General features: G+C 40.6%; 1 protein-coding gene across 4 annotated transcripts in view; it reads right to left on the bottom strand.

Annotated features, from left to right (window-relative positions):
- The window catches only part of ets1 (v-ets avian erythroblastosis virus E26 oncogene homolog 1), a 77620-nt gene that overhangs the window by 33244 nt on the left and 30179 nt on the right, over positions 1-14197 (bottom strand). The window contains exon 1 of one of the 4 annotated variants that reach the window (XM_059330616.1): positions 10519-10789. The exons of the other annotated variants lie outside the window; for them this stretch is intronic. Within the exon in view, the coding sequence (XP_059186599.1) occupies positions 10519-10585 (67 nt within the window). The 5' untranslated portion in view covers positions 10586-10789. Of the gene's footprint in view, positions 1-10518; positions 10790-14197 lie in introns of those variants that run through there. 4 annotated transcript variants of the gene reach the window in all.

Genomic DNA, 14197 nt, shown 5'->3' with positions numbered 1-14197 from the left:
AAGCTAGCGTGCACTGGAGCTTGACAGATCTGACAAATCTCACACAACTTTTCCATGACCTCCATACATGTTAAATATTTATAATGAAAGCACTACCAAAAGGTTGTGAGTCTTGTTTTATCCATCAGTGTTGTGCAGGGTGATGAAAAAGGGGAAGTGTCAGGCTGGAGAGTGCAGGTGGTGCTATGCTAGCGCTCTCCATGCTAGCTGCCCCCCCCCCCCAGGCTCCGTCCTGCTGTAAACACTCAGGGGATGCTCTGGGGGAAATGTTTAGGCCTTAAACCAAACACACGACATATCTGACAAACAGTTTACGCTCTGGGTTGCATTTTTTCCACAACACATTGGTGCCTGCCACATTTTTAGTCCAAACTGATAAATTCCACAACCAGGTTTCCTGATTTAACCGTGAATGAATTATGTGGGACGGCGTGCAGCCGCACATTCACACGCACTGTGACGGGATTGGTCGCCAATCTGAGCACTGTTTAGTGCAACACATAGAGACAAATAGGGGTCTCAAACTCTAATTACCTGGGGGCTGCTGGAGGCAGTATCAAAATGACCAAAAAAAAGACACAAAATTACTAAAAAAAGACACGAAATTACCAAAATAGACACAAAATTACCAAAAAAGACACAAAATTACAAAAAAAGACACAAAATTACCAAAAAAGACACAGAACGGCAGAAAAAAAACTGAATTACTTAAAAAACTAACAAAATGACAAAAAAAATAGACACAAAATTACAAAAACGACAGAATTATAAAAAAAGACACAATATGACCAAAAAATACACAAAATTACAAAAAAAAATCACAAAATTATTCTAAAAAAGACACTAAATTACTAAAAAAAGACACTAAATTATTTTAAAAAGACACTAAATTATTTTTAAAAATATGCTAAATTATTTAAAAAAGACACAAAATTACCAAAGAAAGTAATTAAAGGGACCTTCCACACACAACACGGTAAAGTGGCATTCATATAAAACTCACATTAAACTTTCATATCAAGGTGGGGGCCACAAAATATCATCACAAGGGCCAGAATTGGCCCGAGATCCACAAGTTTGAGCCCCCTGCTGTAGTGGCTGGCTCTAATTATACATCACACATATATAAGAGCTTGTTGCTTGTTTGAAGGCGAGCTATGGGCGACAGATGGATACTTGATAAATAAATTCCCCCCTGACCGCAGTGTTTTCATGTTGCGTGCCTCACATTCCACCTCTGTTTTACAATCGCTAATGTGCTTCTCACAGCTTTCTTGTTTTCCTCTAATGCGACCAAAAATGACTTGTGGTCTAAGTGGCAAAATGGTTTCAGCTCAGGATGATGAATTACCCTTCTATTTAAAGCTCAATGGCTTATAGGAGCATAAAAACATCAAACATCTGGCTGCATCTCTTCTTCCTTTATCTTATTTAAGATACAGCGGTTATTTTATTTTCACCATGCTGTGAACACCTCAGCTTTGGCTGACTTGACTGCTTAAAAAGATGAAAAACCGCGATGTGATAACTGGAAAATTACAACTCGGTGTTTTGCAAGAAGAGATGGAAGTGATTTCATATCATTGCAGATGTGTAAACTCATGATTAGCTCGTCTTCTCTATCTGCCCCTAGCTTCTCTTTCTCTGTACAGCAGCACGCACTGACAGGCCGTGACTCATTCCTGCAAAGAATGACTGGACTTCAGGGGATGTCGTGCCGCTTCATTTAACAATGTGACTGGTCATGATGAAAGCAATGACCATATCTTGTAAAATTCCTCCTCAATGACTCAAAGTTTGTCACGGTTACCCTGTAACTACAGAACAAACACATGTTTTGGCCAACAAACACAGCGTCGCTAATGAGCATTTATGTGAAGCCAAAAGATCATTTTCCACCAAAACAATGGACGTTTCTGCAACCAAATGTTATCAAAGTCAAGTTCTCGTTCCGTCTGTTATATATATATATATCAGAAATTTTATTGAGTAGGATAAAAAAAACCCTTTGAGAGGAATTCATCTCGTTTTTGCGAGGGGGTCCTAAAGTACATTACAAAACAAAACACTCAACAATTTACAGACATACAACAACAAAGACAACAGGCATCAACACAAACATAGAAAAATGCCCTATAAGATCATCACGATATTTCAGGGCATTTTTTTAAGATAACGATATTCTTGACAATATAAAAAAATACTGAAAAATACAAAGAAAATATGTCTTAGTCTGTATGAATAAATAGAAAACGTAGAACAAAATAAAAATCAATCATAAATCTAAAATGTAGTGTAAAGTGCAAATATCAACAGTTGCCAAATACAAAAAAAATTACTCTTGTCTCTTGCGTATTAGCCAAAACTATAATTTAGACTGAATATTCCTGTTATTTTTAGGGTATTTGTGTCATTCATTCACACATCATGGTATTTCTCCATTAACTTCATATGAAAATGTTATATTTTTTACAGCAAAACTGTGTGTTTGCTACAGTTTATGACAGTAAAAGTTTTCTGCTATTCTTTGATTTACAGTAATTAAAAGTGTCTACTACGGTGATATACAATTTTTAATTTGTGATGTAAGGACAGACTGAAAGATGCTGAAGAGAGACAGAAATGAATGCATAGGAAGTTGACAAATTTGGACCAAAATCTCCTGGACTTTAGAGGTTTAACTCAAAATAAGAAGACAGGGCATATTTAAAACTATGAAAAGATGTCAATGATTGTAGATTATTCCAGTCTGATATATGTGGACCTACAGCAGACATCAGAAAACACAACTCATGTAAAACATGCAGATCCTGCATGGAAAGCTGGGCAGACAATGAGATCCAGCTGCTTTTACTCTCACAGCAAAAACTCCAGAGGCAGCCCAAAAACTTACACCAACTCCCATTCCTCGACCTCCTCCACGGCTGCCAGAACACATGTGCCTCCCATCTGACTGCGTCACCGAGGCCCAGCTCATCTACCTCCACAGCCGAGCCAGCCACCCACGCAAACACACCCGTCTTTATCTCCTCTTGCTTTGGCAGGCCGATCAATCAATACCGGTCTGATGCTGCGGCTCTGGAGCACATACGCTCTGTGGTCGGGCCCCGTTTGTTCACCTGATTACAAAAGCAGCACGCAATGCACGCTGACTCCAAAAACAGGTGGTGTGCAGCAAATGCAGACAAAACAGAAAACAAGGGAAGAAAATCTGGAACATGCACTGAACCAAATGAGTGACATGGCCTCGTTGAGGACAGCTGAACATCCGTAGTGAAACAAACAAACCGCTGTCTTTAACCCTTTGATGCTCAACATATTAACCCCCTTCTAATGCACAACATGGTCCAACAAAAATGACCCACATTCATTCCCCATGCTATTTAATAATTATATTATGTTATTTCATGCTGGCTGTGTGTTTCTGTGCTCTATCTTTTGATATCAACTTATTTTATGATTGAATATTACAAGTATTATCTAAATATTTTGTTTTTGATAACAACAGATCATTATTTCCTTTTGCCTCTCATACTTTATGAAGAAAAAAAGTTATGAAAAAAAATTATTATATAGCTAACTACTTGGCTAAGTAGCTTGCTAAGCTAACTACGCTAAGCTTTGAAAGCTACTTAGCTTAATACTAAGCCAAGTAGTTAGCAAAGTAGTTAGCTTAGCAAGCTACTTAGCTAAATACTTAGCCAAGAAGTTAGCTAAGTAGTAAGCATAGAAAGCTTTGTAGCTAAATACTTAGCCAATAAGTTAGCTAAGTAGTAAGCTTAGAAAGCTACTTAGCTAACTACTTAGCAAAGTAGTTAACTTAGCAAGCTACTTAGCTAAATACTTAGCCAAGAAGTTAGCTAAGTAGTTAATTTAGCAAGCTACTTATCTAAAAAAATGGATATGGGTAATTTTTGACCCATGTTGTGCATTAGAAGAGTAGTGACACAAAAAGGAAAGGAAAAATGAATAGGAAAACATAAAAATTAGGATGTATGATGATCAAAAACAAACTAATTGAGGAAAACCTGGAATACTGAATGATGAAAATAATTTATTGCAAAGATATAGAACATAAAAACTCTGTCGGGTCACTTTAGACCATGTTGTGCATCAAAGGGTTAAGGACTGATTCTCAAAGCAGACATGTGTCTAAACTAGCCCAGTTTCCATCCCATTATAGGAAATACAGCTCCTAAATGTGGAACCATAAAACAGAAACAGAGCATGAAGACAAGACAAAAAAAAAAGGCACTCAGGACGATGTTGAGATGCGTGGGAGGTTATGGAGCCATTTTGGGGGCAACGTCAGGCCAGTTAGGGTTCACAGGCAGACTGGTAATGTAGGAGGGGAGAGTCTGTGGTAGCAGAAACCAATAAGAAGCCAAGCAGACACACAGTCGGATAGCCAGTGGCGTGTGGTGCAGCAGGCGTCTAGTGCCATGACTCAGGGATTACAAGCAAGGAATGACTGGGGACGGGACAAAGTGCACTCACCAGGAACTCACTACGCACCACATCAAGGTGTCGTGAGAGAAACCCATGTGGCCGACAGAAAGACTTTGGAAACAGAGGAAGAAAGGGAAAGGAGGGGGAGGAACACTGGAGTTGGAATTGTGCGAGTGGGTGGGTGAACGATTGAAAAAGACTCGTCTTGTTACAAAAAAAGCTTGTTAATGCTTTATTTCCTCAGCCAAGGAACATATTTTCCTTTGTTTAGGTGGTTGGCTTTTTGGTGGAATGCGAGTAAAATAAGCTGTTGAAGAGAGTGCGAGGAAGGAGAAGCCCTCTAATCAACTGGATCTCTAATTATTTTTTGGCTTGACTGGGACTTTTTACACTATACCATCATATCAGCCACACCTTGGAAGGCCCTTTCTTTCTCCATCCCTGAAACACCCAACCCCCTCTCTCTGGTCCTGGAACACCATATGCTTACTATTTAGCAGACTGCTGTATCTGGTGCTAACACGCCTTGCTTTATGACTAATCTTTATAAGCAAAGATTAAGGCGTGGAGTCACCAGGGAAGCATCGAGATAGGACCCACGCAGTATAATGGTTTTATGTTTATATGGGCACTAACTGGCAGATGACGGGCCCAATGAATGAATGAAGCGGCGACTGAATGCACTGCAAAAAAAGCCAACTTGTATTTTTTGCCTAAAACAGTGATTTAAGTTGGTAAAACTTGGAAATACAAATTATTGACATTTGGGGCAATAATGTAAATAAGCACAACAAAGGAAGCCAGTTGTCTGCTTAAAAACAAGTTTGTGAGTTGTTGTTACTTACATCTTTAAGTTGGGGTTCACAACAAGGGACAATAGTTCTGCTAACTCTTATTTCTTTGTTGTGAAATGCGGGAAAGTGTTGAAATTCGGTCATTAGCGAAAGCTAGCGGCTAACTGATGCTAGCGGCTAACTGATGCTAGCAGTGCTGCTTGTTACAGCTACAAGAGTAGCCATTAGCGTATCAATGCTAACTCAAAATTGTGGTCGCAACACTAGCTGACATTTCATAGCGGCGTTACAATGGTGCCAATTCAGCACATTGCAGAAGTAAGGATTAAAAGTTATTACAATGTAAAGTTGAGCAAACTCAAAAACAAAACTTAAAATATTTAGTTGAATTGTCTAACTTAAAATTTTATCGAAGTTTGTTGCCTTCAAATTTTGAGTTCACCCAACTTTTCTTTTTTTACAGTGTGGGGGGATAATCCATCTGACGTAACAGGGTGGAATCAATGAGCGGGAAAGAAAGAAAGAAAGCCAAACTTAAATAGCTTCTTCCCTTGTATCGCCCACTGTTGACAAGTCCCACCAGCACAGGGCGTCCCATTGAGGAAGCTGGTATCAGAGGCCCTCTAGGCACAGACAGGGCCTGGTCAAACACCACCTAATGACATTTGAGTGATGCACTGGACACTGAGGGGAATGACTAATCAAGTTTTGACCCGGCAAACCATATCGTCCTCAGTTTGACTCACATCAGATGAAAAACGGTCAGGTTTTGCTCTGTTTGGCCCGATTCATTGACGGACCACATCAAGACAAGCCTGGATCACCCAAACAGTGTTTGCACAGCTGCCAGGCAGCCACGCACACTCAAACATTGGCATGTATTACACTCTGCTACTGAAGGAGTGCTGACACAAACACACCGAAGCAAAAAAAATAACAAAAAAAAACACGCCTGAAGCTTATGTAACAGCCTGTGTTCTGACTACGTCTCGACACCAACATGGGAGGCACCTTTGGGAAAAGAAAGAGTCACTGGTGTGGCATGGCCTGTATGTGCTTGTGTGCATGTGGCGGGCGTGGAATGAGGCGCCTTATAAGGGCTCTCAGAAGAAGCATCAGGCACGCCAGTTACAACAAACAGCAGCGGTTTGATCAGATAAAGAGTCAGCCTCCCACTCAATCTCCTTGTTGCCTCCATGCATGCCACCCACAGCAGGGCATGCTAAACATTCCTGTCAGCCACTGAACCCCGACCCTCCTGAGAAGGAAAGTCAAAGAGGGACGGACAACTCCTCGTCCTGTAAATGATTGACAACTCTCTTGACTAATAAATCTAGACTTCTATTAGCCTCAGAACAACGATGCCAACGTCTTCCCTGTTAACCCTCTGGAGACCATGTACTGCAAAAAAAGCCAAGTTGTATTTTTTGCCTAGAACAGTGATTTAAGTTGGTAAAACTTGGAAATATAAATTATTGACATTTAGGGCAATAATGTAAGTTAGCACAACAAAGGAAGCCAGTTGTCTGATCAAAAACAAGTTTGTGAGTTGTTGTTACTTATATCTTTAAGTTGGGGTTCATAACAAGGGACAATAGTTCTGCTAACTCTTATTTCTTTGTTGTGAAATGCGGGAAAGCGGTGAAATTCGGCCATTAGCAAAAGCTAGCGGCTAACTGATGCTAGCGGCTAACTGATGCTAGCGGCGCTTCTTCTTACAGCTTTTGTGGTTTTTTCAAAATTGTGCTTATTGTGTGTTTATTTGTGTTTTTGGTAATTTTGTGTGTTTATTTGTGTTTTTTGTAATTTTGTGTGTGTTTTCCTGTGTTTTTTTGTGTTTTTGTAATTTTGTGTGAGTTTCTGTTTTTTTTATGTGTGTTTTTGGTATTTTGTGTGTGTGTGTTTATGTGTTTATGTGTTTATGTGTTTTTTGTGTTTCAAAAATGTTGACCCAGTAAGTCAAAATGACAAAATCCTAATCAGGTGAAGTTGTGCTGAAAAAGATGATACCAGCATGGCGTAGTGATCATTATTTAAGTATACAGGCGCAATGAAAAAGAGTCAAAAACCAACAGATCAACAATAGCTACTCAATAAAATTGAGGCAACAGATTGCACGCAATATTATTAATTAAATCTAACTACGTTACAAGTTGAGTTAATAACAACTTAACAGGAAGTGTTAAGTGTCAATTAAAAACAGACTAATTCTAATGTGTTGGATTCATTCAAAATGATCTTGATTTAGAATTACATACACATAAAGGTTATATTTAATGTGATCAGAATAAGTAGATTCTATCTCAAACATTTGTATATTAAAGTTACTTAAACAACTGCCTCAAAATCAAGGACGCATTTATATTTAATACATTTTATCAAATATATGAAGTAAAAAGAAATGACTCCAGAATGCTCTCTCCTATCTTTTAAACGTGTCTCTGTAGAGCTGACAGCTTTGTTATGGCTACATGATGCTTTTAATAATAAGCTACCATGGCCTGGTTACACTGCAGTAAGTGTGCTGTGTCAGGAGTTGACTACTAAAACAGAACGGAGGAATAAAAGCTTTGTGGAACTTTAGATGCCTTGTTTGGGTGCACCTCTGACCCTGGCACAGTGTGAGCGCTTTAGAAGGAATTACCTCCGCCGGAGGAGAGAGACGAGGCCTTGAGTAAGCCGACACTTGCTGCAAAGGAAAACAAACACTATAGTAAGGTGGGTAGGAGCCACTGAGGCCTGTGAGTGGGCTAAGTATGTATGTATGTGCAGTATGTGGTCGCAGGTGTTTGGAGGAAGAAAAAAAAAGATGCTCACACAATGCCATCGCTCTCCCATGAGACAGCTGCTGCTTTTACTAATAACCAACCACCAAATGCATTGTGGCTTCTTTGTGTGGAGCACTTTTTAGCAAGTTTTCAGCCGTCCTTTACATCGCGATATGATTTCTGGGGGTCGCCAAATCATTTTGGGAGTCAGCTCTGTCTCCACTGTGTTAAAGTGTTAATGTGTTTTAGTCTTTTTGGTCGTTTTGTGTCTTTTTTGGTCATTTTGTCTCTTTTTTGGTAATTTTGTCTCTTTTGATAATTTTGGGGTCAATTTGTGTCTTTTTTGGTCATTTTATGTCTTTTTTAGTAATTTCATATCTTTTTTTGGTCATTTTGTGTCTTTTTTGGTCATTTTGTGTCTTTTTTTAGTCATTTTGTGTCTTTTTTGTCATTTTGTTTCCTTTTATGGCCATCTTGTGTCTTTTTTTGGTCAATTTGTGTCTTTTTGTGCTCATTTTTTGTCATTTTGTGGTCAATTTGAGTCCTTTTTTGCTTAATTTTATGTAATTTTTGGTCATTTTGGTCAAAGAGATGTTTTAGTTGTTGTCTGCTTCATTATTTGTCCAAAATTCGTCGTATCAACTGAGTTTGTCTGATCTGAACTGTGTGTGTGAGATTCTGTTCAGTGAGCGGGGGTCGCAGACAACATGCATGTTAAATTGGGGGTCAATCGCGACTCAAAAAGGTTGAGAACTACTGATCTACATGGCTGCAACACTGAACAGCACTGTTGTGTCTCAGCAGCAGCCTTGGACATGTGTAGTATCTTGTAAGCATGGTAATACCAAGAACAGTGTGTTTCTGTGTGTGTGAAAGAGAGAGAGAGGTGGAGGAAAATATGTGTTTGTGTGAAGTTGTGATCTGCTCCTTGGCAGCCTCGGTCTGACCCGGGTGCACCCAGCCAGCAGGAGCGAGCATTGCGAAACGGTTTTGTAAGATAGCGCTACGCTTTGGCAACTTAACTGCAGCTGTCAGCACTTTTAATGCAAGTTAGAGAGATGTTGTGTATGCACAGATCTACACTCTGCAGGTACTGACAGTGAGGTGAAGCTGGTTAATGTGGTGAGTCACAGCCGCCTTTAGTGGGTCAACACCAGCAATTAGTATCAAATTTCCGTGATGCATCAATGCTGCTGTAACACCTGAGCTGCAAAAAGCACAGGGGATTTGTTCATGTAAAAAGCTGCTAAATGCAAATCATCCAAACATGTGGAACATCACTCTGTGCACGAAAAACGAGAAGTGAAACCACACAAAAGGTTTAAATCCAGCTCAGAGTTGTGGGCTTCCCTCTAAGTGCCCTGGACTACCCCTGGAGCTAGCCAAGTCCTCCAGGCTGCAGGGTCACAGAGGCAGCAAGCCTCAGAGCTGCAGATTCATCACCTCAGCCTGCCTCTCCTTCCCTCTGGACAGTCAGGAGGAGGAGGAGGAGGAGAGGGAAGGCAGTGATTAGAGATAGGGCCTGACTCCCAGTGCCGGCTGGGCAGAATGCCCCGGCTCTCCCAGTATGCCACTGGGTCAGAGACGGGGTTTAGAGTGAGATGATGAGATGAAAGCAGGAAGAAACTAGCAGCATGAATCTGCTGTCAGTCTGAGACACACATGTCCTAAAAACTCACAGCAGACATGAAGAAGAAGAGATCAAACAGTAAAATGATTTGAAATGTGGTGGTCTGAAAATCAGCTACATTAAAAAGTGAAAAATCATATTTTTGCATGAAACCACTTTCTAACTTTGTATTTTGCCTATATGACATCAACTTTTGTGCCTCTAGAGATGTAAAAAACAAACAAAATAAAACAACTTTTCCATATTGGCGAAATTCCACAAATTCCACATACATAAAGCCAAATTCTCCAAAAGTCGACCTTTCTTTCCTGTTTTCTTCCCTGAAATATAAAATGAACAACTACCTTGAATGTATCAAAATAATTGATAATAAATGTACTATACATACTGTTCACACAATTATAACAAGAAATATTTGGAGGAAATATACTATGTCATGCCTTTTTCTTTTTCCTCCTTCCTTTTTAATTATTTTATGAACTTTTCCATATTGCCCCATGTTTCACACATCATCATTACGTTAATAGTAAAGACACACCGGTAAGAGTGTGATTCATCCAGTACACATAACAACACACACACCGCTCACACACACACACACACACACACACACACACACACACACTGTTCTATGGCTGTAACATGACTGGAGGCTCCGGCGTGATTGCATCGCTTTCAAGTGTTGCGTGTTGCCCAGTATTGAGCAACCAGCAACGTCTTGACAGTGAAAACGTTCCAGGACTACATGTCCCTCTGATCCATCTGATCATCAATAATGATCCCGTCAGAGTACAAACCGGCTCCGCTACCGGAAACATTCAGCGCTAATAATCTCACATTGTAGATATCATATAAAACAAGAGTTGTTATTACTCACCGTCCATTTTTTCAGCCTTTATGATTGTTAACGTCGGTTTCATATCGACAGCTGCCGTCATGACCATCAGAGCGCCGAGCCTCTTTATTCTAAGAGCTCCAAACACAGAATAAAGATCTTCTCTTCCTCTGGCGAGCCGCTCGGCTTCTACTGGACCCGGGTTTTATTTTATTCTCCCTCTAAGACTGAAAAAAGCGATTTCTTTTTACTCCTAACTTCTCTTTCCCTCTCTTCTCCCTCTCCGCTACATGTACACACACTCCCTCTTTTCCTCGTTCTTTCTCACTCACTCACACACACACTCACTTCTTCCTCTCTATCTGTGCTGATGGGCGTTACATTCAGAGCGACGACAGCTGAAGGGGGCGGTGTTAGGGGGCTGATTCACAATTCAATTACAATGCCTCTTACACTACGCACACACACACACACACACGCACACACACACACACGTACGCGCGCGCGCACACACGTGTGTCTGTGAGAACCCACTTGCCACCGAGACCCCTGAACGTCACCAGACACAGTTAGAGTCGACATGTTCCCGCAAATTACACCAGTTAACCAGGCTGAGAAACTCTGAGAAGCTCTGAGGAGCTGTGGGGAGGTGCTGAGGAGTTGAGGGGAGGTGCTGTGGAGCTGTGGGGAGCTGTGAGGAGCTGAGGGGAGCTGTGGGGAGGTGCTGAAGAGCTGTGGGGAGCTGTGAGGAGCTGAGGGGAGCTGTGGGGAGGTGCTGAAGAGTTGTGGGGAGCTGTGAGGAGGTGCTGAGGAGCTGTAAGGAGCTGGGGGAGCAGTGGGGAGGTGCTGAGGAGGTGCTGAGGAGCTGTGGGGAGCTGTGAGGAGGTGCTGAGGAGCTGTGAGAAGGTGCTGAAGAGTTGTGGGGAGGTGGGGGGAGCTGTGAGGAGGTGCTGAGGAGTTGTGGGGAGGTGCTAAGGAGTTGTGGGGAGTTGTAAGGAGCTGTGTGGAGGTTCTGAGGAGTTGTGGGGAGGTGCTGAAGAGTTGTGGGGAGCTGTGAGGAGGTGCTGAGGAGCTGTGAGGAGGTGCTGAAGAGTTGTGAGGAGCTGTGGGGAGCTGTAAATAGCTGGGGGGAGCTGTGAGGAGCTGTGAGAAGGTGCTGAGGAGTTGTGGGGAGGTGCTGAGGAGTTGTGAGGAGCTGTGGGGAGGTGGGGGGAGCTGTGAGGAGGTGCTGAGGAGTTGTGGGGAGGTGCTAAGGAGTTGTAAGAAGCTGTGGGGAGGTGCTGAGGAGCTGTGAGCCCTCTCTAAAGTCTCAGGCCACGCCCTCTCTAAAGTCTCAGGCCACGCCCTCTCTAAAGTCTCAGGCCACGCCCTCTCTAAAGTCCACTCACTCTGTGTGTCTCCACTACAAAAAAGGCTCCAGAGGGATTTAGAGACTCTGGAGGTGACGTTTCGTTTTAGATCGTCACATAATCGCTTAGCAATAGTTTCGACCGTCATCACATAATCAATGGATTAAACACCGGAGACGCAACTGTGGCTGCCGTCGCTAACTGTGCACAACGTCAGCAGCTGATCATAAACAAAGCAGCATGGCTAATTATGCACAGCGTCTCCACTGATCATAAAAATAGTGATTGTGAATTAACCAGCATCACTAACTGTGCACAGTGTCCGGTGCTTGTTGTAAACAAACAGAGATCACTAAGTGAACACCTCCTGCAGCAGCAGCACATACACACTGTACTGCTACAGAGCTAACTGTTAGCCTGTTAGCACATACACACTGTACTGCCACAGAGCTAACTGTTAGCCTGTTAGCACATACACACTGTACTGCTACAGAGCTAACTGTTAGCCTCGCGACGTCTCGTGGCACGAGATGTCGTCACACCCCTAAGTTCCATATATATATATATATATATATATATATATATATATCTGAGAGAAGGCAGATATCTCCCAACCAGTTTATCTGTAGTTTCTGTGTGAAGAAGTGCTGACTAAAAGGAGGAGGGTCCGGTCTGTCTGTGTCCTACATTCTGCAGGTTTCAGGCTTCCTCATAACTTGTAACTCACCCTCATAAACACCTCAGAGTATTTCCTGTTCACCTTGTACTGATCTATAAAAAAAAACATGTCTTTTTTTCTTTACACAGCTGCTCCAGGCTCAAGTACCAAAGTACATCTTTGCAAATATGTAATATTATGTTTACAAGTATTCCTCAAGGCATATACAGTGCATGGTTTAAAAATAGGTCAGAGATATTAGAATCAATCAAACTGGTCTCCTGTCACCAAGATCATCAATGGAAATGAAAAAGACACAAAAAGACGTAAAATGACCAAAAAAGAAACAAAAAACGTAAAATCACAAAAAAGACATAAAAAGACAAAAAAACAACAAAAAAACCCCACCAAAAAAGACACAAAACACGTAAAATCACCCAAAAAAAGACAAAATTAAGATTGTTAAATCTAGATAAATATGTTGAACGCTTAAAATAAGAAATTAACTCTTAAAACAAGATAAATGATCTAACACTTCTAAATCCAAATTTTTTTTTTACTTTGGTAAGAAACTAATAATTGTCAGGTCACTCTGCTCGGGCCAGTTCATCACTGCTGGCAGCTTTAATTTATCTCTTTTGTACATTTTTTGTCTTTTTTGGTCATTTTGTGACCAAAAGAAGATGTAAAAAGACACAAAATGACACAAAAAAGACACAAAAAGACAAAAAAAAGACACAAAAAAGACACAAAAAGATGTAAAATGACCAAAAAAGACACAAAAGACGTAAAATCACAAAAAAATACACAAAAGATGTAAAATCACCAAAAGAAAAGACACAAAAGATGTAAAATCACCAAAAGAAAGACAAAATTAAGATTATTAAATCTAGAAATAAGCATGTTGAATGCTTAAAATATGAAATTAACTCTTAAAACAAGATCAATTTCTAACACTTTTTTAAAATGTTGGCTGCTTGCAGCTTTAATTTATCTGGTTTTAAGAGTTAAGTTCTTATTTTAAGCGTTCAACATGCTAATTTCTAGATTTAATAATCTGAATTTAAAAAAAATATCTTGTCATCTATAAAAAAACATGTCTTTTTTTCTTTACACAGCTGTTCCAGCCTCAAGTACCAAAGTACATCTTTGCAAATATGTAATATTATGTTTACAAGTATTCCTCAAGGCAAACAGGGTATACATGGTTTAAAAATAGGTCAGAGATATTAGCATCAATCAAACCGCTCTCCTGTCACCAAGACCATCAATGGAAATCCAGTTTGAGAAGGGTAAACTGTCTGTTCTCGTTTTCAGTTTGTATGTTTTTTTCTTAACTTCTGTGCTTTCTTATCAACAATAATCTGGGACGATGGCCATGCCTTACTGGAAATTGAATCAGGAATTTGTTCTGCCACTGGAAAAGAACAAAGAAAAAGAGAAAAGATTGGGCGTTTTAGCCACAGTAAGGCTCCACTTTGAGCAAACCACCGCCATTAGGGGAGACTTCCCATGGCAACAGAAACAGTAACAGCAGATTATAAAAGTAATTCTCACACACGTTCCTCTGGAACCTGCTGCTTTTAAACAAATGCAAGAAAATTGAGCCCCAGTGAGAAAAGCTGAAGGAAAAGTACTTTCTTCATCAATTAAATGACGTAAATGGTTTTCTATATGCCATTAGCCCTCTTTCCCTTTATATTCAACCACGTCA

The sequence above is a fragment of the Centropristis striata genome, chromosome 4 (assembly GCF_030273125.1).
Source record: "Centropristis striata isolate RG_2023a ecotype Rhode Island chromosome 4, C.striata_1.0, whole genome shotgun sequence".
Taxonomy (NCBI): Eukaryota; Metazoa; Chordata; class Actinopteri; order Perciformes; family Serranidae; genus Centropristis; species Centropristis striata.
The sequence above is the reverse complement of the archived record's forward strand: the minus strand, read 5'-3'. Positions and strand labels throughout refer to the sequence as shown.